This window comes from Myripristis murdjan, chromosome 19 (assembly GCF_902150065.1).
Source record: "Myripristis murdjan chromosome 19, fMyrMur1.1, whole genome shotgun sequence".
NCBI lineage: Eukaryota > Metazoa > Chordata > Actinopteri > Holocentriformes > Holocentridae > Myripristis > Myripristis murdjan.
The window spans coordinates 15,595,629-15,622,703 of NC_043998.1; the positions used below are offsets into that span (position 1 = coordinate 15,595,629).

Consider the following 27,075-nt stretch of genomic DNA (forward strand, 5'->3'; position numbering starts at 1 on the left):
GACAACACCTAGAAGCACCTTTCCTTCAAAGCCCAGCAAGCCCTTCTGTCCTGACAGTCAGTATGAGCACCTTTAGAGATTTAGAACTGGATGTTTCCTTCACCTCAAGGACAACAAATTGTTCTTTACAATACCCTGACTTTTGAGCCAACAAGGGAGCCAGTTTCCAAATTAACCTCTGACAACTAATTTTAAAAGGTTGTGCAGATGTGCTGCCTGTAGCAGAGATTTATTTTGAAAATCAATCCACTACTATCCTCAGCTGATTTGAAGGTCATTCATGCATAAATTTCCTCTTAGACTGCTGTCATTCCCTTTTCTCCCACCTTACTCAAACATCTCTCTCAAGTCATGTCAAAAATATGCTCTCTGGGACAATTCTTAGATTCTTAGGTTTTTCTTTTGCTATACAGATAATGTATTGTTATTCTTATTGTACAGCACAAGCTGCATTCATAAAGCCTCCCTGTACAGATCTAAGATATTTTTTGACTAAATGTCATCGTCACTTAATAACTGTTTGGGTTTTTTCTCCTTATCAGATCGGATCTGGAGCTGCAGTTCAAGTGCTACCATCATGAAGACCGTCAGATGAACACCAACTGGCCAGCATCAGTCCAAGTCAGCGTCAACGCCACACCCCTCACCATTGAGCGGGGCGACAATAAAACCTCTCACAAACCCCTGCACCTGAAACATGTGTGTCAGCCAGGAAGAAACACCATTCAGATCACGGTCACTGCCTGCTGCTGTGTGAGTACACACCCCAGATTCCAGAAGTAATAATAAGAGGGTTATACAAATCCCAAAATAATAAAAAAGGAGCCAGATAAATAAAATCCAAATCTAAAGGCAAAAGGTATCCACATGTGATATAAAGTGTAGAACCTAGTGTTAAATAAATACCATTTTGTCCACCAAGAGGCTCCATTAGGTATTTTCTCTATTGGACATATACTGTATGTACAAACAGTGCTTAAGAAAATTAAACAACCATGATGATGGTCGTAATGGTGATGGTTTCTTCCCATAGTCGCACTTGTTTGTGCTGCAGCTGGTCCACAGGCCCTCGGTTCGCTCTGTACTCCAGGGTTTACTGAAGAAAAGGCTTCTGCCTGCAGAGCACTGTATCACCAAAGGTATGCACATCTTGGTCACATTTGTATCTAATACCACAATGCTGTATCACTGCAGTAGAGCCCTGAATTTCCTATAATATATGCCCTTAGAATCTCCTTCTTGTCCTTGCTGACTCTGTCTTTTTCTCTGTATCTGCTCCAAAGTCAAGAGGAATTTCAGCAGCGTAGCAGCATCGTCAGGCAATGCCACTCTCAATGGAGAGGATGGCGTGGAGCAGACAGCCATCAAGGTCTCCCTCAAATGTCCAATCACTTTCCGGCGGATACAGCTTCCAGCAAGAGGCCATGACTGCAAACACGTCCAGGTTAGTGCTGCGGGGATAAACTGACACATGTGGTGTCAACAGTCTGATGCCTTGAGGGAGAAACGTTTTGAAGAGTGCACTGGATAACTAATGTGTGATGCTGTGTCTTGCTCTCGCAGTGTTTCGATTTGGAATCATATTTACAACTGAATTGTGAACGGGGCACGTGGCGATGTCCTGTATGCAAGTAAGTTTTCTCCGGTTCTTATGCATATGTTTTCAGCCATTTGTGATGCACAGTTATAACTGGAGTGTCTTTTATTTTCTCTCTCAGCCTCTTAACCACCGTCTCCTTTCTCTCCTCAGTAAAACAGCATTGTTAGAAGGACTCGAAGTGGACCAGTACATGTGGGGAATCTTGAATGCCATCCAAAAGTAAGTTAAGACTCAAATGTTAAACATCTAAAACTGCAGAGTGAGATTAAGTTGCACCTTGAACAATAACTACTAATGAAGTTAAATAATTGCTTTGTAATTTCAGCAGTTGATTAATACCTTTATCTGTATTTTCCCTAGCTCGGAATTTGAGGAGGTGACTATTGACCCGACGTGTAGTTGGCGGCCGGTGGCTATCAAATCTGATATCCACATTAAGGAGGATCCAGACGGACCACTGGCTAAGAGATTTAAGACCATGAGTCCCAGCCAGATGATCATGCCTAATGTGATGGAGATGATAGCACAGCTTGGCCCTGGCCCCTCACCGTACCCATCACTCCCTGCTCAGCAAGGGGGCAACAATGAATACGGCAGCCAAGGTAGGACAGGATTCCTTAAAAACGGGTATCCTGTGTCATTAGAACAACAAGATAATGATTTTAACTTAAGCAGCGCCCAGCTTAGAATGTTTTTTTTTTCTTTATTGCTCAAATGCAAGTCTTGTAACTCGCAGCTAAACAGTACACATGAAATGCATAGATATATGTGCTTACTGTTTTATTTTGTGTGCTAGGCAACAGTTACCAGGGACACGGGAACTTTGACTTCCCACACGGCAACCCTGGTGGTACATCAATGAATGATTTCATGCATGGTCCCCAGCTGTCCCACCCACCAGACATGCCCAACAACATGATGACCCAAGACAAGCCACTCTCCCACAACATGCCTGACTCAGTGAGTTCTCCCACCAGTCCCTTTCTAGTCTCTCCAGTAGTCTGTTCTTGCTGCATCATAACACCTCTTCACTCTGTGCCTCATGGTAATAGGCTACAGTATAGAGGTTTTTTCATATCAACCATGTCTGAATCAAGTACAACCCTAAAGAATAGAGTTTTCATGCAATAAGGAGACAGATATTGACATCTTAGAACTCGCTTGGAAAGCCTAGCATAACAAAGTTAATCTTAAGTGATGGCCATATGCTGCTAGTTATAACAACTGGAATCAGACTTGTGTTGACGCCTCCACCACCAAAATATTGTAGGATGACCATGTGACTTTTGTTGTCAGGACCTGGTTCATGTACAATTGGGCAGCGTGAACCTAAACAAAGTGAATGCAAAAATCCAACAAAGCAAACTTTTCCAGTGTGGCTCCTACCAAAGAAAACAAAATGTAGGTGCGGTTGTACCCTTAATCATCATCTTGATTTTGCCATTTGGCCCGAATATTCTGTTGACTGTTTTTTTGTCAATTGTGCCTCCTCCCTCCATAGATACCTCATCCTGCCGGCACTGACCAGTCGCATAGCTCAATGCAGCAGGGCTTACACGCCTCTCCCCACCCTGGGAACCAATCAGGGCAGCAGCTACACCACAGCGGCCCCCCTCAGCCCTCGCGACAGGCTCCACCCCCTCAGCAACAGCAACAACAGCAGCAACCGCAGCCGGGCCCTAACAACCATCCACACGGCGACCTGGCCTTCAACCCCGCCAACAGCTTGGACAGCCAGGCAGGGTCGGACATGCCTGAGCCTTCTTTAGATGTGAGTAGACATCAGAACCATAGATATACCATGTAATAATCTCTTTGACTGGCACATCAGTTTGATCACCTGAATACCTAACCGCAGTTTCGTTGTCACTCGCTCTCCCTGCAGCTTCTTCCAGAGCTTGCCAACCCAGACGAGCTGTTGTCCTACCTGGATCCCCCGGACCTCCCCAGCAATAGCAACGACGACCTTCTCTCGCTCTTCGAAAACAACTGAGGCGATTCAGACACACACAAATATAAACTTTTCTGACTGCCTGCCGTTTTCCCGAGACCCAGGGCAGTCGCCCAGTACTTGATAAACACAAAGATGCACTCCCTTTCTCTTCTTCCTCTTGTACAGTTTTCATTCGCCAGCGCAGATTGACTGAAAGAGGTTCAAACTCAAACACACGGCGGTATGCGAGGTCAGCCTGCCCTCTTGCCCTGTGGCGATACCTTTGAACTGTGCAGCTATATTCAGTTGATTTTTTTATGCCACACAGGTGTATGTGTGCACATTAGGAAAGTGTTGTAGCATTTTTTATTCATATTTTGTTTCCTTTGAGAAGAAAAGGAACCCATTGTATAAAACAGAAAAATAACTGAAAAAACATGCGCTATCTGGCCAGTGTGCATTATGTCCATATTGTTATTCCAATCTGAGAGGCCACAGCTTCCCAGTGTCACAGCTCCTTTCCCAGACTGGTTAGTAGCACTGTTTTGTCTGCCACACATCATTTAAAAGCACAAGAGATTATGGCAATGCAAAAAGAAATAAATATCTCTATTTACAGAAGGAAACAAGTGACATGATCAATTAGAAAGCTCAGCTTTTGTCTGTCCTCAAAATGTTTTTTTTTTTTTTTTTTTATAACTTTTTTGCTATTCCCTCAAGACTTTAAAAAGATTTTTGGGGAATGATCGGCTTCCACTTTGTCTACAATTATTATTGTGATATATATATATTTTTGTCAAAAAGAGATATCCCTGCTTTTCAGTCCTCTTAGGGTTGACAGCTGGAATGGAGAGGATTTTGGCCTGCCATCTCCCGAGAGAGGCAAAAACAAACACTGTGTTTGTACTGCAAACCAAGAATAGCATAATTGTACTTCTACTCATTGTATAGTTATCATCCTCTTTTCATAGGGGAGTGATATTCATGGAAAAGGAAGGTACAATACGAGAGAATGGGGTTCCTATGACTATCCTGCTGCGTTTGTTGCTTCTAGCTAGAACTCCTTCCATGCTGTCTGCTCTGCATGAGCCCAGCGTTGCTCGTGTCAGCATTTTTGCAATGTTGCATCTCTCTCCCTGTTAAATGATGTACTGTTTAAGTAGTCTACAAAGTGCATGTGTGCCAAGCCCTAGTCTAGTGATATTCCAAGTGGTAAAAGATGGTGTGGTTTTATCAGTTGCTGTTTCCACAGCCCTTTGTTTGTATGTTTGTTTTTCATTTCTGTCTGATTTAGTATGATTTATTTAACACTAACATTGAAGGGATAATGCTGATATCAGCAGTACATTTATCATGTATTTGCTGGTGATATTGTGTTTGTGTTGATTTTTTTCTCCTCTTTTTTTTTTTTTTTTTTTTTTGCTGCAAAATTAAACTATCCATAAATCTTTGGGAAACTGCTCAACATCACCAAAGTCGGGGGGATGAGAGTGGAGATGTTTGTGTTTGCTCGTTTCTGTATGGCTGTATGTGTGTGTGCGCGTGCATATCTGAGTGTGAGTGTGTGAGTGTGTGTTTGTGTGTGTGTGTGTGTGTGTGTGTGTGTGTGTGTGTGTGTGAGACACTGCTGGTGTGATAGGAGGTAACACCCATTTCAAAGATACAGGGGAAGACAAGTACAGTATCCATCACTACTGTTCAAGATGTGGTTTTTAAAAGCAGTATTGGAGCAGACCTTTTGCCACATTTGTTTTCAATTTCACTTATTTGAGAAGAGTGCTGTTCAGTATGCAAATGTATTATTTTTTAAGAAAAGCTATTGTACTGTAAATATCATTGTGAATATTTTTGTATCATCTTGATAATGTTTGTCCTTTCATAAGTAGTCGTCCATCCTAACCATGTATGCTCCCAAACTCCATCTGACCACTGACTTTGTTTGTAACCAGCATACAATAATGTTTCTTCTCTGCTGACCGCTGGGCAAGCCAGTCCAAATGTCTCATAAGCTATTTCCTGCAGGTCATTGTGCTTTCCATTCACTGCTCCCCCAGTGCACTCAGTAAGGATCTATAGTTATCGACAGATGTCTCACTCTGTCGCTGTTTTTCCATGGTCCCCATCCCGGCGTCACACCAAGACGGTCATGTCATCTAATTTCAAATTTCAAATGTCAAGCTCAGCTCAAAGCAATATTTTCTTTAATGCTCAGACGTATTCAAATGAAAATGATCAATGTTGTCTATTCATGAATTTAACATTTTATCAGTAATGATGAACAATAATGGCTTCAAAAGCTGTGGTAGCAGCTGGCTTTCAGTGTAATTAGTCAACCATGTGAATATCATAATTGTTGCTAATTGTCAATACACGAGTGGTATTTTAAAGAAATTCACAATATTGTTTTTATTTTTGTTATAGAAAATGTGGCTTTTTTAAAAAAGCTTGAGACATATACATTTTTTATCCCAATTTTGTTTCTTTTTTTTTTCTTTTGGTAAATTATTTTGTACTGGTTTTCTCTCCTATTAAACTGTAAGGTTAGATATATGTAATTTCTTTCATCTGTAGCAATGTGCTGATGAGAAACACCTTGGTTATGTTAACATTATTTTAAACTTCATTATGTTTTCGAAATATGATTTGCTCCAGCACAACACGGCGACGTGTTTTTTCCTTCATATTTAAGTTGCAGAGATGTCAGCCTCACACCGGTGAAATCCAAACGTCATCATTTAACAGTACACTGCCACATTGGTTGTTTTTCGCTCTCTGAATTGAAACCTTCGATCAATCCCATGGAAATAGCGATCATTTCACATATTGTTCTTTACATATGAGCCAATTTTGTGTATTAGGCAGCACCCCAAATCTGTAGTTGCACAATCATGATAAAGGGCCATTTCTCTGGGGGAAGTTGTTAAAAAATAGAAAAATAAAAAAAAATAAAAATACTGAGAGGAAGGGCACGTTCATCTATTAAGGCCTAGGGAGGATCTTTTGGGCAAGGCTAGGTCAAAGTGGGTAAACGTCCCAAGGATGCCTGTATATATGTAAATGATTATAGAGACATGTGAACAGAAATGTATTCATTTTCCCTGGGAATGTGCATTGTTTCTTCAGAATAATAAAAAGCTTGCAACCCCTCTACTGGAAGTGGCTGAATATGGAAAATGAAACTTGTTAGTTAGTGTCTGTGGGTATCTCAGCATTTTGTTCCCCCTCTGTAATATACTTTGACCTCTTTTGTTAGGGGAACTGGGACAGCTCTGTTTTACATGTAATATTTAGCCTAAGTGTTCTAGTCTGTCACCTGCATACTCTGAGGTGCTAAACTTAAAAAAAAAAAAGAAAAAAAGTTACAAAGAAAATACTGGGGGACGGTTGGAGGGGTGGGAGAAAGGCGTCTTCGCTGGGAGGGATGGGTCCAGAAGATTGTAACCAAATCCATAGTTTGTACAATTTTTGATATCATGAGCAGATGGAAAGAAAAAAAAATGGTACAATCTAAGGTGATTCATGCAATGTGGCCATTGTCTCTATGTTTGTACATTGTATGTACAATCATTTCATATTTTAAACTGGTCAGAAAATAAAGGAACTAATTGTGATTTTTAGTCTTGCAGAATTGTATGTAGTTAGATGATGTGACAACCTAATATTTATCTAATAAATATGTATTCAGATGATACCTGTATGCCACTGTGGTCTTGTCTTTTGTGCACTTAGACAACTTGCCTGACAGGTTCCTAATTAGTATATTTATCTAAGTATTCAGAATAAATTAAGTATTTGTAGCGTTCTCTGTAGCAAACATACTGTAACTTTAAGAAATCAATGCGTGATACTTAATATATTATAATAGTGGAACTACATATTACCTTACTAGCCATGGTTAATAAATTTGTCCATATCTTGTTACTACCTTGTTAAACTCTGTTGTCTTTAAACGACAATAATATCCTGCGCTGTTATTATGTATGACTTTTTTTCTGGGCCAACATGAACTGAAAGATAGGTCAAAAACATTTTATATGTTCAATATTTATATTACAAGTGACAGACAGAGGAAGATTAACCCAGGTACCGAAAAGAGGTCAGACTGTCTACTTATTCGAGGCTGCTTCTGTAAGCCTTCCTGGACGCCAGGCTCACGAAACTCCATTCGGTAAAATGTATTTTTTCTTCTATCAATAAAAATACACGCGTATTATCTATTTGAGCAAAATAATCGACACAAGTTTGATGTCAGCAACATTTCGGCATGTTTGACTCATACTGCCATTGTGTATCTATGTAGAAAAACAAATATTTTAACCTTTTCTGGGTGCGATTTGATGACGTAGTCCTACTGTATTTCAGCGGTCGAGCTACTAAACATTTTTATGCAAGTTTACCTTGTGTTGTGTGAGAAGTGCGGGTTTTGTTTTCATCATAAAATGCACGACGTGCGTATAACATTTCGGCATACTGAATTCACACATTGTAATGACCCAGTTGTGCCTAGTAGATCAATAGTTAAAATCTGTCTCACATGTGAGTTGTGGTCTACTATAGGAAGTGTACATCCTGCTCACCTCTACCCTACCCGCTTTGCTCCAAGCGCGGCGTAAATCTGCTTCCGGGTGTGGTGACAAAAACTTCCTGATCTACCATATGTAAGCGTGACATTTTTTTTCTGCAGTCCCCTCACTTGCGTGCAAGACAGGTGAGCCACAACACATTGGAAAATGTTAATCTTATCAAATCGGGTGAAAGTATTTTCCTTGGCGTTCACGGCGGCCCGGCTGTGCAGCAGCGGCGCCTCCTCGGCCAACAGCAACCCCACCGTGTATTTTGACATTGCTGCAGACAACCAGCCGCTGGGCAGAGTAACCTTCGAGGTGAGCTGAGAAGATCAAATGCAAAGTTGTGTGCATGGCATGGACTGTCAGTGAGCATGTACCGCTGAATGAAGCCGAGACAAACGCCCGTACAGAGTCTGCCCACTGTCCATTCATTTTAATGCGCTTTCATTCTCCTTTACACTAGGGAACACGATGTTCGCATGTGGGCCTCACTCACTTCACTCTATATCTCATTAAAGTCAGGTCAAGTACAGCAAGTATGCATGTTACATAAATTTTTCATCAGAAAAGCCTCTGTAAATATACCGTAAATTATATAAAAGTAAATTACAGAGAGCAACAAATAACAAAATGTAGGGAAAAGAAAGAAGAAAAAAAAACTTCTGGCTCTGGAGTAAATTTGAAATGTCAAAGTAATTTAATTGTGTTTGCCAATTAGAGATATTCAAGTTCAAAATTTTCAGTAGTAGTCCAATATTTTTGACTTTAAAAATGTAAAAGGGGATAATTTCTAAGGCCAAGTCATTTTGTGGATATAATATTTAGCTAAAATAATAATCAAATGATCTAAGTTTCATCTGCTGAAAACTTCTGCAAAGACATGTTCAATAGTTTCCCTCCTCACAATGACAAAAGGCGCATCTGTTATTAATACTTGAGAAGAATTTACTGATATTAGCTATAAGAGGATAATACCTGTGGACAGTCTTACACATTGTATTTGGCATTATGTATTTCTGAGGTAACAGAAACTGACTTCGCTCTGTGTTGCAGCTCAACGCTGATGTTGTGCCGAAAACCGCAGGTAACCAGGGATTTCCAAAGGCTTTCACATCACAGACACAGAATAGATACAAACTGAAGCCTCATGTGGTCAGACAGTGAACTAATGAACCTGATCAGCTAGTGTTTCACAGTATTGTGGGGCCATGGCAGCAGGGGGTTGAGTGAAATTTGATCCACACAGTCACTGACCTGTACAAACATGTCATGGGTGTCATCACGAGAGAGCCTGACGGGTTATCTGTGGCTTCTAGAAAACTTCCGGGCGCTGTGCACGGGGGAACAGGGCTTCGGCTACAAGGGCTCAACGTTCCACAGGGTGATCCCTCAGTTCATGTGCCAGGTACGCCGCCCTCATTTGCTGATCATTCAATTCAGTCCAGGTGCTGTTCCAGCCAAAGAGTGACGTCAGTGGCATTCTGTGTGTTTCAGGGCGGAGATTTCACAAACCACAATGGAACTGGAGGGAAATCCATCTATGGGTGGAAGTTCCCGGATGAGAACTTCTTGCTGAAGCACACTGGACCTGGTGAGCCTCCCACGCTGTTCGCACACTGATGGTGATGATAATGAGAGTGCGGCGCTGTCCACTTTCCTAATTACATGGGTCCCACTGGTAATGGGATTTCCGGAATATGACTGAATATTATTGAATTTTCAGAAGTGTATCGAGGCAGTGCCAGTCAGGGAATTTGATAAATTGTCTGGGAAAGTCAGGAAATTCACAAGTGGGTCACTCACAACAATATACCGGACTGTATTTTCGGACTTGTTTCATACCCGGTTGTTTACTGCTGTTGTGGAAACCAAACTTGTTTGTCCTTTATGAACTTTTCTGTGCTTAATAGCAACAACAAGGAGACAGTTTGTCTTACATGATGCAGCATGTCGATCTACCCATGCAAAGTCATAAAATCTTTGTCTGTGGCAAGGTGGAAACCTGTAATTTTACTGGAGAGGGTTAAACCAAAGGTAACGAGAGCTGTTCCTCAAACTGACTCTCTTTTTCAGATGTTAAAATGCCGTTGTGGGGAAAGAAACCAACTATAAAAAGTAGTGATACCATAATGGATAAAACACTTCATTAAAAGTAAAAGTCCTGTGTTCAAAATGTCACTTAATAAAAGTTTGGCGGAATTAACATAAAGATGTAATCAAGTATATTAAGTAAAAGTTGTGATTGTGGACAATGGTTCCTTGCACTGTTAAATTATTGATGCATTAACCTGTAAGGATTGTAATTGTAACAGCTCCATGTGCTGCTGGCTCTTTTGCACTCCAACAAACACTGCAATTGCATGTAACTTTTATTCTGAAAAGTAACTAGTGATTACAGCCAGATCAATGTAGTGAAGTAAAAAATACAGTATTTCCCACTGAAATTTTACTGCAGGAAAAGCATATAGTGTCATAAGTCATAATTCTCACAAGATAGAAACACTCAAGTAAAGTACCAGTGCCTCAAAATTGTCCTTAATGTTAATGTGCTTACTTTTCCACTTGTAAGTTTGCGTAAAATGCATGCTGCACTTCACTGTAACATGATGTGGTCATGCTCCCTTTTCACCTGCAGATGGCAGCACTATGCTAATTTTTTTAAATGACTGGTTTATAATGAACTCAATGTGTTTAGACATGATGACCTGTTTTTCCTTTAATTGACCATGCGATTTGAATTTGCACATTTTCTGCTCGGTGTTGAAGGATTAGACAGATTTCTAACTTGCCATAAAGCTCATCTCATCACTTCACTCATCAGGCTGCAGCTCATTCCCCACAGCTCGGCTGGAAGCAAACTTTGCATGCATGTTCTGTTGTCTTGAGCTGGATGAACATGAAATATGAATAACAGTGAAAACTAAGCACTGTGTCACGTTGTTCTGTTTTAGGTATCTTGTCTATGGCCAATGCTGGACCCAACACCAACGGATCCCAGTTCTTCATCTGCACCGCTAAGACAGAATGGTACGTGCTGAGAGACACAACGTTTGTAAAGTCAGACCGATATTTTGTGCTGATATTGGATATCGGCCAATCACATCATCTAATGCTGATATGATTGAGATTCCTCTGTGACCACTGCTACAGATGTGGTCTAAAAAAATTTGTAGCAAAAATAATTTTCTTTGGGCATTTTGATGAGGTGTTTAATGTTGTTTGACAAATGATTTCTTCACTTTGAGGTAGCAGTCCACCCCAGAGTTTCTGTGCAGTTGAGTAACGTGCTTTGGGCAACATGGGTGTTGAGTTTCTGTGTTCTATGAGGGCCAAAATGCTGTGTTAGAGGCTCTCCCATCCTGTGAAGAATAAAAATTGGAGAGAAAAACACTGAACACCTGTAACTATTTGGCATGAAAAAAGATTGAACATAAGCAGAAAATATTAGCGGTCAGCCGCATCAATACACAAATTCCGGTATCGGCCTCCAAAAACCCGTATCATTTGAGCCGCAGTTGGTGCATTCCGCGCAGTTTGACTGTCCAGGGCAATGATAATAAAGCTCGTCTTTCTTCATTTAGGCTGGATGGCAGGCATGTTGTCTTTGGCAGTGTCAAGGAGGGAATGGACGTGGTCAAGAAAGTGGAGTCCTTTGGTTCGCGGTCTGGGCGAACCTCCAAGAGGATCACTATCACAGACTGTGGAGAACTCAAGTAGATTTTGTACAGGCAGTGGACACTGTCCTAGTTCCTTCTCCTGCTGTAATTTCAATGTGACACAGTCAGAGTTATAGTGGCTCTAACGCTCAGCCATGGCGCAGGGCGCTACCTCTCATTACTGACCATAGGTCTTCCAGCAGAGTTAGACTCTGTTTTTGTTGGTGCATAAAAATTCTGTCTTTTAACGGGTAACGAACAGCAAGTGCTGGGCTGTTTATGTGTCACGCTATTCAATGTGAACTAATGAAATAAAAACGTCGCCACTGAATAGTAAAAGTATATTGTAATGAGAAGTGTGGAGTAATGAGCCCATTCCGCTGGTTTTGAACTCACTATATTAAATAAAGCCATTTTTGCTTAATATGTGAGCATTTTGTTGTCATCTGTTTCTATACTAGTTACCGGGATGATGTGTCAGTAATGCCAGAATTCCTAGCAGAAAAGTAGTTATTGCAGTAAAACACCGTAGGCTGAAATTAAGTCATTTCTGTCAGACGTGTACGTTTATTGAGGGATTGTGAATGTTTAATTAGCGGCTTTGAAATGGGATCACTCCGGTCTCATTCTTTCTGCCCCCTCTGGTTTACTTGTCAGTTTCTTTTGGCAAAGAACTTGTTCATCTAAGTATTTATTTTTGTGAGGTCCGTCTAACAGAATTAGGCCCAACAATGTGATCAGATATAATTGCTTCTGCATGGCCAAAGTGTTTCTTTGCAGGATGCCTGCTGATGGGCCGCAGTCTGTTTTGTATCACAGCGCAGTTTCAGCCAGTTTTAGCAGACGAGAAGTTAAGAGGCAAAAACTGATCTGGCATTGCCACAGTTAAGTTTTGCCAGATGTTCAAGCAAAATACAAAGAACAATCTAAATTTGCTCTTTTGTTTTATGCCCTGGGAAAAAACAGACAAAATAGTGGGAATAACCACCAGATCTTTTAATGTTAAAGAGATGTTTTAACACTATCAATCATCAACCACAATCTTGCTGGGCTCTTACTGAATATGTGAATATAAAGATTTCTGTGAGACAGAAAAGGAACACTCGGAAACAAAATGTTTTAATACATCTTAATACAAATACACCAAGAAATTTCCTGGGTTACTCCAACCAAGGCACATAAAGAGGTGTTTGACAATCACAAACACCAAGAGTTGTACATCTTTGGGTATTTCTGTTACATTTCCCCTTTTTATTATAAACAAAGTTTGTCAGAGGAGAACCCTCTAAAAACAGAATATACATGCAAACTTTCCCATTATTGTTTATGAATTATCAAATTGTACATTCAGATTTTTATCCATCCTTTTTTGGCTTATGCTACTACAGCACTGGGTGCTGAAAAAAATAGCTGAAATGTATAAACATTGTTCATATTTGTCAACAATAACAATAATGCTACCATACTGCAGTAACAAACGACCTGAAAGATGTTTTCCCAAACAGAGCAGGCACATAGTGTATAAAGAATAACTGTTAGTAAGCTAACTTATTCCTTCACATAGTGTAATAACCAACAAAACAGTAATGGCTTTAAAATATATTCAAAAAATATGTACCATCCAGTACTGATAATAATACAGATACACATTAATATACCCTCCTTAGTAAAGATTTGTTGCATATTTTATACAGAAAATATCGTGCACAACTTATACTTAAGTTATTTCTGGAATATACAAACGTAAAAAGACAGTGTCCGTCTCAAAACGTAACTCATTACATGAAAAAAAAAAAAAAAAAAGGAAAACGATACGCAGAACTTTGTTCAAACATGTCAGACATGAGATAAGATAGTGACAGATCCACATTTTCTTAATTCACAGTTGGTAAGGTTCACTGTTCATAGTTAAGACTTCAGATGAATACTCAGATAAAGGTAAGGGTCCGACAGGAGGAGTCAAAGGAACCCAGCAAAGATAAAGTACAGTACTAGTCTCCACTGAGAGGCAATGCAGATTTCCACCACAGTGAAGCTCTAATACTGAGTCATACTGTAATAAAGCATACATTATGAACATAAAAAATGGTTAGATGTGTTACAGTAAAATACAGTTTATTATCAGGTCTTTTTTAGTAACTAAAATATAGCTATGATGACTTTGGAGGAGTATTTACGGAGTGTAAGGTGGGCACTGAGTGTTATTGCACGCGGCGGCAATAGTAGCCGAGGACTTTGCATTTTTCACACAGGTGCTGCGGATGCTCCTTGCTCTGGTCGGACACATCCAGGCCATCGGGTTTCTCCAGAGGGCGCTGAGGCGAAGAAACAGGCTGTTAGTCTACACGTATACTGTGTCGCATACAACACTGAATGAATGCAAGCTCAGAGTGAGGGCTTGGCTGAAGGATTCAATGTACAAGGCTTTCCTCCACTGCCAGGGTGATTATCCAAGCAGCGGAGTACAATGGGGCCGAAAAGTTGAACCATATATTAAATTTCCACGGTAAACCAAGTTACAGTAGGCCGCAGAGAAAACACAAAGTGGCTCTTATATTAGCCTAGGGCCTCGAGGGTCAAACTACAAGGCAATATAACAACATGCAGTTGCAAATCATGACCTGGTTCGGTGCCATGTTGTGTGCTGTGAAGCAGCGTTTTCCTGAGCAGATAATGAAGTGCAGTGAGACGGGGGAGAAGGGGCCATTGTCTGCAGCTCAGGCTGAGATGATGAGGTTCAGGGGTATCATTACCTGCTTGTGAGGGTAAACGTTGATGTGGCACTTAATACACTCTTGTCCCATGTTGGCCCACGAGTTCCCGCTCATCCACTTCCGCTTGCATTTGGGGCATTTGTATTCACCAAAGCACCTCTTCTTTCCCTGATATGGGGTCAGGCCTTCCCCTTTGGGTCGAGCCTGTCAAGAAAATGTGATGCAAATTGAAGAACAACATAAGAAAAAGACCGCCATATCCTTACATCTACCTACTGTGTGTACATATTGAAGCTAGCATTAGCATTGGCATGCTATCTTGGCGCCACTAACAGTTCCATCTTTTAAGCTTGCAATGCAATGCATGTTAATAACAAACACAACCTATCAGAAGAAACGTCACACAGAGCCACGCAGTTTAACTACAGTCACTTTGCCTGTTTCTTTCCATTTCTTCTCCCCATTCTTGCAGTTTCTGGGACAGGAAGTGAGAAAGTTCAAGGGTCATAAAATTAATTGTTAACTGGGATATACCATGTTGAACCCAGCACAGAGGGCTGTTGGTAGTAGTACTGGAGGAGTGCTCTCAATGAATTTAAATAGGTTTGTGTTTATGACATTTTTGTATCAGGATAGATATAGTAATGTATTCATGTGCACAGGAAAACTTTTGTTTTGCAATGTTGTATGTATGGTTAATTGATGTAACTTAATTGTGGTCTGTCTTGTGCAGCTTGGGCCTGTAGGGGCATAAGAGCAAGAGTCCAGCAGCCAGGGGCCTCATGTCTGTTGTCTCCTTGACACAAGTTTGTCTCTGATACCTTGAAGATTTTGTCATTTAGTTTTTCTTGTTTTATATTTTTCCATTTGTGTCATTTTTTCCCCCTTGCACTTTGCACTCCACTGGTGAGGGCAATAAAAAACCACCCAGTGAAGATTTTGACTCCCCGTCTCCTTCTTCCAGCACTCGGCCAAGTCTTACAGTGACTATACACAATACAAAGCACTTTGTTAAACTATTGATCATTCACTTCAATGCTGCCCATTTTACGCTTACTACAGCCGTCTTTTCTACAATGTGCTTGAAAATAAGACACCTCTCAACATGCAAACCTCGAGGGCTTTGAATACATTTGGCTTTTGCCTCTCACCACCTTTTACTGGGGGAGACTGACCTATTTGGTTTCTTTGGACGGCAGCCAATTCAAAGCACTGCGTGATTGTAACGGGAAGTGATAGCAGCCTTGCTGGTGGTCAAGAGGGTAGAGTTTATGTAGCAGTTCAATATCAGGAACGGGAGAATTATTTATGCTTTCTGCCAAAAGCAAATTTGCTTTGACACTTGACATAGTCTGCTTTGGAAGATTAATCTTTATACATTGTGGTCATCGGAGTGTTTGCCCAACATTTCAAAGGAGTCTTTTTGATCTGCATTTTCTTTAAAACAATGGGTGTGGAGTGATACTGAAAGCACACTTTCTACAACAGAAAAGGTTCAAAAACCAAACCTTTAACGTTATAATGGCTTATTGCAGCGGAGCCGGAATACCATTGTAATTGTAAGTCTAATTTATTTATAAGACAGTAGAGAAGGAGTCTCAGCTTTCCCATTAGAAATGAATTCCCTCCCTCCAGCTGTGTTCCCCAGGGACCATAAAGGAGGCCCAGGCCTACGGAGGGACCAATGGGAGAGGCCTCTCTGCTTCAGGACAAATACCTCAGGCTCTCAGTCATCCATCCCAGCTGGCCCTGGCCCACCAATCAGGGAACAGGGATCTTAGTGGGGAGGAAATCAAACCCAGATGAACCCTGCACTTGTATAACATGACAAAATCCTAAACTCATCATAAAGAAATCATCTCGACAAGACTGGTTTAAATTAGAGGCACCTTGGCTGAAAAGTAGGGCAAGTCAAAAATTAGGGGGTGAGACGTATTGAATCTGCACCACCAGAATGGCCTACATCAAACCATGTTTTGATTTCATAGTGGCAACATATGTCCGTTTCAAAATGTGAGTGAATAAAACCCATCACAGGATATTTAATTTAATCGCTGGACAGAATCCAGAAAAAGCTCCAAAAACTGTGTTTTAATGTTGCAACTGCCAAGTCTCATAACACTTAAAGCTGCAGTTGTGTGGATGAGTGATAGCGGCGGGCTGTATTTGCGCCGTTTTGCCACCACGAGGCACTGTGGGAGGTTATTGAGCTGGAGTGCTTGATAACATGCCACTGACAGCCTCTCTCTCAAGCCCACTCACAGGGAGAGCATCGTCTTCCTGGAGGAGGAAACAGCTTTCACTCTGCACAGCAAGCAAAACAAACTGTGCCTATACTCTGCAGTGTATAGGGTACCAAAGGGCATGGCACACTCCAGAGTTTCCACCACTCCCATCAAAGTGGTGACACTGGTGGCCAACAAATGAAAATGACACTTCTGACCAAAGACGGAATGGACACTCGAGTAGGAAACACTGAGTAAATGCAGGAAAAAAAGGCACTGTTCTTCCATGAAGGCGCCTGTTTGCTTCATACAATTCTTCTATGCGATATTGTGCTAAGTTGGCCCATCAACTGAGAGAATCTGTTTTTAATTGTATATCACTGAATATGCAATTGGATACTTGTTGAAATATTATTTCATTATATACTACAGCAATAAAAGGGGTACACACTGCATGGTTTTGCCTATAAAGCAGATTCTTCATATTGGAGTGAAGATCGTTGTGGCTACAGACCACAACATGTGTGAAACTGTTGGTGATTAAGATAAATGCACGTACAATTCATTTATTAAGTGCATTACTCAGCATCCCATCCAAAAGCCATAACTTAACTTAAATCAGACCCAGAGCCCCTGGTGGCAAGGTAAAGCCAGATTTTCTAACTGCACCAGATCGGCCTGGCCTGGATCTCTGAGCCTGGTGAGAGGGGCCCAGGAGGTTGGCTGCCTCCCTCTGCCATCATCTGGAAACCATCAGGATAAACAATGGAGTACTCCAAACCCCCCTATCCCACCCCACCCCCTTCCCTCTCTCTCTCTCTCTCTCTCTCTCTCTCTCTCTCTCTCTCTCTCTCTCTCTCTTTCAATCTCTCTCTCTCTCTCTCATTCACTCTCTCCCCGACTCCCATGCTCCCACGGGACGTTCATCCTGGAGAACACAAGAACACTAAACCCATCGGATACCATGTGATCAATTACTCCACACTAACAAACCCAAAGCTCTCTCCCTTGCTGTGTTTAATTTGGATTGCACCCCCAGCATCAGGGAGAAGCCCAGCTGTTACCAAAGGAAAACACCAGATAAATGCCCGGACTGACATCCACAGAGAAAGGCCTTGTGTGTTTTTAGGACTCCTATGTAAGCTTAGGTAATATTTTTTTCATTTCCTTATGCAAGCAAGCAATCATACATCTACAAGAGGGTTTCGAAACCTTTAATATTAGAAAGGGAGGAAAAATCCATTTGTGATGCAACTTAAGACCAATGGAGGCCATATCAAAATAAAAATTTAAGTAACAGTTGGATGCATTCACCGACATTGCATTCAAGTGGATATTCTATACTGATGTGACAAAACCATCACATTTTGATCTTGTATGTGAATTTTAACAAACAAGATTATATTTCTACTTACAGTTTTGATGGGGTAACTGGTAATTGTGATAGAATATCTACCAAACACTGACATTTGGGATGAATTTGTTGCAAAAAAACAGTAAAATGTTCTTTTTCATGCTTTTGCACCATCACATAAAATGTACTCTTCTCGACAAATGATGCATTTATACCAACTTTCACCTGTGTCATGTTTATCTTGACAACTGTATTTTTGTTGCTGTGGTAAGCACTCCTGCAGCCGAGGCAGCTGTATAGATTAAGACGACGCAGCTAACACAGTCATAGTTATAAAGGGTGGGTAGCATAACTGCACAGACATGTCCTGATTTTGTCCATGCACAGCTGTTCTCACTGTGCCACAGATGCTGAACTCAGCATATCTGCTCTTCACATACAGTACATTTGAATGCAGAGGAAACCAACGACTGATATTCCCCTTCCCCTCTAGTAAGCATTCCTAGATGTGTTTATGCCACAATAAAGACGACAAGCAAACTGTGAGCACGAACCGCAAGGCTGTGATTCAAGGAAATGAGATGTGAGACGCTCCCCGTGCTCCGCCAATGGCAGCAAACCTATGTCCTGTTTTACACAATGGCATTTCCTCCTTTCCACAAAATATCACTCCAAATGCTCCACAAATGGAAACATCCAGCTATCAAATAATTCAACACACAATAACGGAGCTGTAATCCTGCAAAACGCCCTTTCGGCAAATCTTGCACGTCAGCAATACAACGAGGATTAACCGTCCCTCCCCCAAAACAAACATGAGTTCATGTAAACAATTGGAGGCCGGACACCAGTTGATTGCTTTTCTGCTTTCCCCACAGATGTCCAGGAATTGCATCATTTTTACAACGTGCGTTACCAGTACACACACTGTTTCCAGAGACATTACACCTCTCAGAATCCATTTCACACATTGTGCTGCTTTCACAAAAAACGGGATCATCTATCAAAGCAAGGCAATGATGATGTCTGTACACACACACTGCCTGTTCCAGAGTCTGACTGAGCTCAGATCTTGGCCGTGGCCGAGTTGACGACTTGTACAGCTGTACAGCGGTGTTATGTTTCACATGGAGTGAATGACAGGGGCAGGTGGGCTGGCGCAACAGCAACATATTCTCAGCTTTATTTCAAAACATGGCTGAGCGAGATTCAAGGAAGCTGTTATCAAAATCTTATGATGGATGAAGGGAGGGAAGGTTACTCTTTGTGATGATGAGGTTCTGGTGAAGTGATTCTCGGGGCCCCCGGAGGCTCCTCGTGGGCTTCCCAGGGGTCCCTGACGAGATAACGAAGAGTTACATTTCACTGTCACGTGCAGTAATTGGTGCAGAAAGATAGGCAGAGTCATACTGAGGGAATGATTATTCTGATCAGAGGTTTCACTCTCTGCACTGCTGTCACTGTCCCACCAGGAATATAAAGGTCTGCACTGAATTGCATCTTGAAGTGGCAGCCAACAGTTCCTCTCATTCAAGTCCACAGCCATAGCAGGCATTGCATAATATCTGCTAACAAGAGGAGAGCAATCCATCTTAGTCTTCATCACCCCCTCATACTGCCCCCTTACCTCGCCAAATAGATTTGGAGCTCCTAAGTAGGGGAGAAATCCATTTAACATATGTAAAGTAAGAGCTCCTTTAATGACTTTCTGTCATTACAATACTTCACTAAATTATATAGTGTCAAAAATGGTAAAGCACAGTTCAATATGCTGCTGACAGACAAATAACTCTTGCACAAACTATCAGGAAAGTCCATGCTTGTGAGAATAAAACAATATGACCACTGAAATTAATATCAAAACAGAAATGGAAAATAAAAATCCTATCAGAAAATGGGTCTTCATGATAGAGCTGATTTCACAAAAATTTCACACCAAGAAAATGCATCATTTTTTAAGGTGAAATTTAAGTCTTAAGGTAGTATTTACCAGTATTCTTTTGAGGTCTTGAATTTATGTAATTAAATTCATGACAATTTTGTTAAAAAACAAAAAAAATCTGATTTTGCAGACACTCTGAATTCACTTTATGCAAAAAACACTAAACCAAAAATGTGGAAATAAGTGTATTTAAACTCACAGACACGCTGTCTGTTCACACTCTTTTGTATTCATTTCCCTTTCCTGCCTCTCACATGTCCTGGAAAATGCAAAAGATAATAATGACTGATGACATAGTCCCCCAGGATGTCATCTACTCCTGAAAACATGTAAGCATAAGCCCAAACAAGAAGCACAGAGAAGCTCCAGATAAACCGAGCTCCACAACATTCATATTATATGTTCATGTGTTTGGGCTGCATGATAGCCACTGGTTATCAGAGGGAGTCTATCTACCCCACATTCCAGTGTTTCCTCTATCTTGCTCATCCTCCTCAGCAGATGCTCCGGCCAAAAGAAACAGAAACCCCAGTCAGGGCAGATAACATATTTATCAGCAGCAAAAATAAAAGGACCAAAGCAATCTTAATCAGCCAGTCTTGCTTGAGATTCAGCAGTCACAAACGCTGCTGTGAATTGAGTCACGGCACATGAATAGCAATGCACCGCAAAGGGCAATAACAGCACTGATATCCACTGGTAAATATATGTCAATCTTTAGACCGAAACAGCAGAAAAAAAGCAGAATAAAGTTGAGAGTTTAGCAATTAAACATCAAGCATTTGTTTTTGAGGCTTTTTTTTTCTCTTTTCTTTTTGTTTCTAATCCTGCTGTGTTCACATAGAAAACACACACTTCAGCCAAAGTCTCCTACAGAAATTACTGTTGAAAGTAGCTCCCTTCAGATATGGTGACAGAGAGGAGCAAAACTTCAGAGCAATGATTTGGACCAGGCCTAAACAGATGCATTGGTTTGCCAGCACACTGGGCCAATATAGAAAGACTTTTTATTAAATATCAGATATCGGCCGGTGTCATTCACCCTGAAATCTAGTCATTTTTCTTCTGCTTCTGCTTTTCTTCACTCGACACTGTTGTCAGAGGCTTCTCTGTCCAAAGTCATTTACCAAACCGGCCTTTTTCTCCCCATTTAAACATTATTAAACACTATTTAAAACTCTCTACCGATGATTCCTCGGTTCATTCATTTCCTGCACAGCTGTTTCCAAAAACAAGTCGTGCCATGTCCTGGATGCAGACGTCTCTGCGTCGCTGACCACTGGCACTTCAAATGAGTCTCTGATAGCCTATCTTCTGCCAGCAGAGTCGTCTGCACAGACGGAGGGACGAGGATGACTGTGGCCAAGCGGAGCTGAGCGAACAATACAGCCTGACTTCCTGACCTTTGGTTCCACAGCCCCTTCGGAGAAACAATACACTCCTTATTTAGCCCAAGCCCTTCCCACCATACAGCCATTTACTGTCAGCACACTGTCACTTGTGTATTCTCTTTACAGTAACAGAGTTCAGCAGCTTCATTGGCAAAGGGTCACTAAAATGTTATGACCTTGGGTTTTGGGGTACAAGGGACCAAAGTGGGGGCATATTTATTACATTATGCAGACTGATTGGGTTAATAACACAACCAGTCATACACTGGTAGAGATTGAAAGCAAGTTGATGATCAAAAGAGTAGAGTTTCTGGGTGATTTTTGCATGATCATTTCTTAACACTGTTTTTTTTAAGTATTTTTTTCTCTTACCCCTGTGGTTTCTATGATTTTGGCAACCCAACGTACAGTAAAAATCTATAGTCTACCTATTTCAGTTGTCTTGGGCACACTAAATGCCACAGATTCCAACCAACAAGAACAAAAAGCAGTTTGTTCATTAGCTACAGCTACAGAACATCCAGCACCGCTCCGGCTGAAGAGCCCTTTTGTCATGAAGATGGCTCCTTCATCATTGCTTCGGGCCTGAAATATTAGCAACACATGATAAAATCTGACATCATCTTCCTAAAACAGAGCGAGAGCAGCACGAAGCCAGTCGAAATGGTTTCCAGATTTTGCACATTTAAAGGGGCGGGGCTGCACGAGGAATCGTAAATATCTTCAAGTAATCCTTTAACGTCTTAACCTCCTGGTGACGCGAGTAACCTAACTCTTAACTATGCTGACAACAGGATGTTTACCGCTTCTCCAGCCAGGATGGCACGGGATAGTATATCTAATGCTTTTAAGGAGGTGTGCAGCTTCTGAAGTCGTGGGCTCTACCTAAGCTGTTTTTCTCGCTTATTTTTGATACCAACAAAAGAGTGGGATCCTTAAGCGGCACCCATCGTTATCCCCTGCATTGCATTATGAAAGAAGCAGGCTTTCAGGGTTGGCAGGACACGGGCCCCATTCTACTTTCCTTCTCTGGCTGAAAGGCTGCTAAAGCAAAGAGGACACCCTGCTCACCCACTTCCTGTGTGCTTCTTCTCCCCTCTTACTGAGCCATGACATTCTTTGATTCCTATCCACTGCAGCTCCAAACCAAAGCAGTCAGTCAGCTATGGAGGCCTGGGACAGGCATTCCACAATCTCTTGTATACTGCTGCAAACAATATTCTTTTTCCACTCTAAACACAGCTTTTAACCAAGTACTTAAGAAATACTTGGATTTGCCCATTCATTACCATTATGGATCTCTGATCTCCACTTGGAGGACACATGTTGTACCAATAATTCTGTTTAGATGATGTGCGTTGTTTCCCTCCCCCCACTTTCATCAGGTCACACATCAGAGAGGTTGAATCCAAGTTGGAATAGCCGGGGAGAAGACCTCAGCTGTAAAGGTACAAGAAGTACTTGCCGCAAAGCAGTATCAAAATTGCTTTAAGGCGAACGTAAGGTTATTATTTACAGAATTTCAACAGGATGTCACTGCTTATATGGCTTTTTAAATCATTCACATTTGTCAATTTTAACCTGATAGGTTTTGATAATTCATTTTAGTGAGAAACAGATCTTGTGAAGTCTTCCATTGTCTCATTGGCTCGATAAGAAAGCAATTTTCAAAGCTACTTTATACAAATGATCTATATAATACATAATTGCAATTTCACCAACTTTTTCAGTCTGCTCTTTTTCAGTTTCTCCGTCTCTACACAGTCTGAACATCCTGTCCATCACTCATTCAATCATTTCCATTACATCTGATAAATGTCAGGCATTTCCCTATGAAAATGATCAATAGGCAAATCCAGCTGCACATAAAGTGGCAGTAATATTTCTTTCCCATTTCGAGTGGAGTGCTCGCTCAGCTCCACATAAAAATCCTATCGTCTTTCATTAAGGCTGGCTTACAGATCGAATCTAGCATCTGCTGCTCATTACCAACCTGTGGTGGTACAACTAACTCAAGTATGTGCGTAAAATATGTGCTGTGGAATCTGTTTCACACTGAAAAAAAAGAATACAAGCATAAGATTGTGGTTTGCAACTGGTATGACTAACAAAGTTCAATGAAATCAGTGTATACAGTGATGAACAGTTTGCCAACCATAGAGAGAGCTTTTTGAAATCTTCTGTCTTTAAATTGTTTTTATCAGGCTACACTTCATTTGTCCTAGGTAACATCTCAGTGAATTTGATACACAGCTCAAATGACCCACCTGTTTCAATTTAGGGCCACTGCGTGAGTGTGGATCTGCAGCTGTCTGTACTTTGGCCAGAAGGAGATGTAAAGCATCAGAGACCATATTGTGCACCGCTCACCTGAGGGCAGTCTTTGATGTAGTGTCCTTTGTTGAAGCAAAGATGGCACAGGTAGTTGGGTGGTGGCCGTTTGCTGGGCTTGCGTGTCTCCGAGGACAGGGAGAGGTCTGAGAAATGGTCCGTCAAAGAGCTGAGGCCCTCCACGATATTGTTGAGCGAGCCGTATGGTGAGGAGCTCTTGTAGAAATTGTTGTTCAAGGCCTGGTGGGCAAAAGCGTAACAGAGCAGCAATGATCAATCAATGAAAACTGAACCATGTGAAGGCAAGGATCAGACAGACATAGGTAGCTTTACACACAAAGATGTCTCTCATCCCCTCCTGAGCTTTGTTCAAACCCACAGAAATGTTTTTTAGATTCTAGCTGAAATCCCAAAGTTTCCAAAGTTGCCAGATATGTCCTGCTGACTTCCAAAGACATGCATAAAAAATGATGTACAATACATGTAGATATTTTCTGTTTGATGTAATGCAGCCATAAAACAGCTGCATCTTGGATTGAATATTTCTCTCAGTGTAAGTGTGATGTACCTTCAGTAACCAGCAGATACAGAATTTGTATGGGACATTGTTGTACAATATGGCAACAATGTATTTTGAGGCTACTTCAAAGGAATATTAAGACAAAATCAGAATTTATGGGGTTTATCTATAGTGGGATTATAAGACAATATGACCCCAAAATTGCATAAAAAAGCATTTCCCTAACAGTTTATTGGTCCATCACACTGTCTGATTCCCCTGTTTACCACTCTTGCTACTTTGTACAGCAGAGGACAGTCAGTGGACATCATTTCATTTCTGCAGATGTGCTGCATTTACTCTTTGAGCTAATAGTGTCCATTTCCTTGACAGAACAAAATGCCTTTGTCGTGCATTATTCCAACTGGTCCCATTGAGGCAGCACAATCACCATCATTGTGTTTGTGGAGGAGATGGGTGCTATGGTACCACAGAGCAAGTGTGAAGAACAGGCTTGCAGGCGCTGGCTGTTTACCCTCAAGACATCACAGAAAAGGAATTGTGTTCAGATGCACGGCGATGTCAACCGCACTGAGGGATGTTTTCCCTGAGACATCAATCTGCTGTACGTCCAGTGCCATGTGTGTGTCGCCTTTGAGGGATAAACATCCAACTCAGCACCAGGCACTGCTGAAACAGTGAGACACACATGGAACCAGACTACTCCCTGCTTGATTCACTTACCAGTGTCACCTCCTACTGTGATGTAATTTGAATCACTTTATTTTAAAAGTTAAAAATGACAACTCAAGTGAAAGTAATTGGTTAGGTTTTGGTGCTCGTTATGCTCTACAAGCCTTACTTCTATTTCATGCATAATGTATTTTTGAGACTTTTCCTGAGCGGGATGGTAATTAAATTGAGCACCACCAGGTCCCACTGCATACTCCTCTGACCAAGGGGAAGCCGACCTGGGTGAACTCTTACATTCAACCTCTTTAAACCTTGTGAGAGGCCTTTCTCAACCTGCCATACCTCCTTGAGCTGCGTAGTGACACCAGAACAGTCTGAACACACACAGGCACTATACCAGGGTACAAAACACATATTCATATACTACCCACTCACCACAGTACTACCCAATGGAGGTATGCAGGTGAGGTTTACTGTATGGCTAAGGAAAATAACCTAGAGTCAAATATGGGACAGTGTAATATTCATGTAACAGCCTTGAAGAGCAGCTTTTGACAAACAGCATCAGGTCACATCAGCCATCAGACCACAATAATGCATCAGGTGAATAAACCTCAACAAAATAGTTTCATCTGCAATACAGTGAAATAAATGAACATGGTGGGAAAAAACACTATGTAATTGGTGACAGTGTAACAGCGGGTTAATTCTACCTCACTCCTCAGATGCAAGAAGTTGTTGAGATAGTTGGAGCTGAGCGCAGAGCTCAGCTCAGCTGCGCTGCGCTTGCTGTTGTTGAGGTCCTGAGGAGAACTCTCCGACTCGGGTCTGAACGCATCGAAAGTACTGGTCTGAGTGTCCTGCAGAGACATGTAGACCCAGTTCAGCAGCTGTGCTGGTTGGTACACAGGCGCACCCGCGTCTATGGCAGACATCATCTTGTTTTCAGGAGGAATGCGCCTCTTGGAACAGCACCGACAAAACCGGAGGATTTTCTAGATCACCCCAAGACTCTTTTCAACCATCCCACTTCTTCGGCTCTATGGATTGGATCCTTGCATTCACCCGAGGAGTCCTACGGGACCCCCGTTCCTGGAGTATGGTCACTCGGGCACCGCGGTGAAAGCATGACAGAGCAGAAAGTTTTTGCCAGTCAAAAACCTGTGCGCTCTGAGTTTGTGGGGCGCTCCGTCCCGGAGTCCTGGTTGCGTCACTCCGAATAGGAGGTCCAACATGAGTGTGTATCCTTCTGGTTACCATTTCATTAGCCTACACATCTTACCTCTCAGGTTGTTGCTTTTTAAACTGCATGTCAGCCTTGTCATACTACCACCTTCGGAGATTTTATCTAATTTTAACAAATTTGGAGTTAACCACAACCTGCAGTCTTTGCATGTTTTTTTGGCATGTTTAGAAAAAAGATGTATCTAGAAATATATGATAATTCAGTACAAAATAATCTTCCAAATCTCCCTTATTATCTAACCACAAGCCTTCTTTTTCAAAGTACCCTGTCAAATGGAAGGAATGTTAGGAAAGTACTTCATGTACGTTTAATAGCGTTGCAGTTGCACCAGCTTTGAGTTAGTAATGAATAACAATTTGGTTGCTAAAAGAAAAAGTACTTAGGATTGTTTCCTTTATTTTGCAATTATAGAATTGAAAATGTCTGTGACCCCTGAATATCGATTAGTCTTTAGTGTCGGTCATCATCACACCCGCAAAGCCACCAAAACCCTGGTTTTCACCTAGAACACGGATAGGACTGACAACAGCTCACTTTCACACTGCCTGCAGCTCTGCACTGTGCAAATAGTAATCAGAATACACCACTGTAACAAAGAGCTACAAGGCCAGTAAATGCCTTGGCCTGTCATACACGCTCTGCTGCACAGTGGTTTGCTGCCATCTAACGCTTAAGGTCAGTACTGACACATGCAGCCAAATGAAAATCCACTGAATGACATACTTCTCAAATTTCACGATGCAGTCCATATTACAGCATAATGTATCACTACTCTGAAGTAAGTTTAGACCTATGGACTTTTCCCCATAAATCTACGGGGTTCATTATGGTGTGAGGGCTTGTTGTGCTCAACTCTAAAAAAAAAAAAAAAAAGGTGGAAATACTGAACCTCTAATGTTTCGATTATTTAAGAGACTGAGGTA

The 27,075-nt window shown here is 41.5% G+C and overlaps 3 protein-coding genes across 6 annotated transcripts in view; 2 read left to right on the forward strand and 1 right to left on the reverse strand.

Moving 5' to 3' along the window:
* Positions 1–7,230, forward strand: part of LOC115377382 (zinc finger MIZ domain-containing protein 1) — a 103,154-nt gene extending 95,924 nt beyond the window's left edge. For 3 of the 4 annotated variants that reach the window (XM_030077065.1, XM_030077066.1, XM_030077068.1), the window contains 10 exons: positions 543–753; positions 1,034–1,139; positions 1,284–1,444; positions 1,564–1,631; positions 1,751–1,819; positions 1,961–2,202; positions 2,397–2,560; positions 2,897–3,001; positions 3,102–3,371; positions 3,486–7,230. In XM_030077065.1, coding sequence (XP_029932925.1) covers positions 543–753; positions 1,034–1,139; positions 1,284–1,444; positions 1,564–1,631; positions 1,751–1,819; positions 1,961–2,202; positions 2,397–2,560; positions 2,897–3,001; positions 3,102–3,371; positions 3,486–3,593 — 1,504 coding nt within the window. In that variant the 3' untranslated portion in view covers positions 3,594–7,230. The remainder of the gene's footprint in view (positions 1–542; positions 754–1,033; positions 1,140–1,283; positions 1,445–1,563; positions 1,632–1,750; positions 1,820–1,960; positions 2,203–2,396; positions 2,561–2,896; positions 3,002–3,101; positions 3,372–3,485) is intronic. The other variant, XM_030077067.1, reaches the window with a different exon arrangement.
* A 914-nt stretch (positions 7,231–8,144) lies between these two features.
* On the forward strand, positions 8,145–12,186 carry ppifb (peptidylprolyl isomerase Fb). The gene is made up of 6 exons (XM_030077073.1): positions 8,145–8,416; positions 9,155–9,185; positions 9,418–9,506; positions 9,596–9,692; positions 11,053–11,128; positions 11,683–12,186. The coding sequence occupies exons 1-6, from the start codon at positions 8,264–8,266 to the stop codon at positions 11,816–11,818; spliced, it is 582 nt and encodes a 193-aa protein (XP_029932933.1). The 5' UTR covers positions 8,145–8,263; the 3' UTR covers positions 11,819–12,186.
* Positions 12,187–12,861: 675 nt separating this feature from the next.
* On the reverse strand, positions 12,862–26,012 carry LOC115377384 (zinc finger CCHC domain-containing protein 24-like). Its single transcript, XM_030077070.1, has 4 exons — positions 25,620–26,012; positions 23,754–23,954; positions 14,511–14,675; positions 12,862–14,072 (listed from the first exon to the last, which is right to left on the reverse strand). Exons 1-4 carry the CDS (start codon positions 25,842–25,844, stop codon positions 13,959–13,961), a joined length of 705 nt encoding a protein of 234 aa, XP_029932930.1. The 5' UTR covers positions 25,845–26,012; the 3' UTR covers positions 12,862–13,958.
* Between the last annotated feature and the right edge of the window lie 1,063 nt (positions 26,013–27,075).

What these genes read in the sequence shown, in the direction of transcription:
- ppifb (XM_030077073.1), top strand. Translation starts at nt 8,264, where the DNA reads ATGTTAATCTTATCAAATCGGGTGAAAGTATTTTCCTTGGCGTTCACG. An exon ending in TGTTGTGCCGAAAACCGCAG is followed by an intron (nt 9,186 to 9,417) that starts GTAACCAGGGAT and finishes TGTGGCTTCTAG; the next exon opens with AAAACTTCCGGGCGCTGTGC. An exon ending in GCTGAAGCACACTGGACCTG is followed by an intron (nt 9,693 to 11,052) that starts GTGAGCCTCCCA and finishes GTTCTGTTTTAG; the next exon opens with GTATCTTGTCTATGGCCAAT.
- LOC115377384 (XM_030077070.1), bottom strand. Translation starts at nt 25,844, where the DNA reads ATGATGTCTGCCATAGACGCGGGTGCGCCTGTGTACCAACCAGCACAG. An exon ending in TCTTGCATCTGAGGAGTGAG is followed by an intron (nt 23,955 to 25,619) that starts GTAGAATTAACC and finishes TTTGCCCACCAG; the next exon opens with GCCTTGAACAACAATTTCTA. An exon ending in ACATCAAAGACTGCCCTCAG is followed by an intron (nt 14,676 to 23,753) that starts GTGAGCGGTGCA and finishes TTTTCTTGACAG; the next exon opens with GCTCGACCCAAAGGGGAAGG.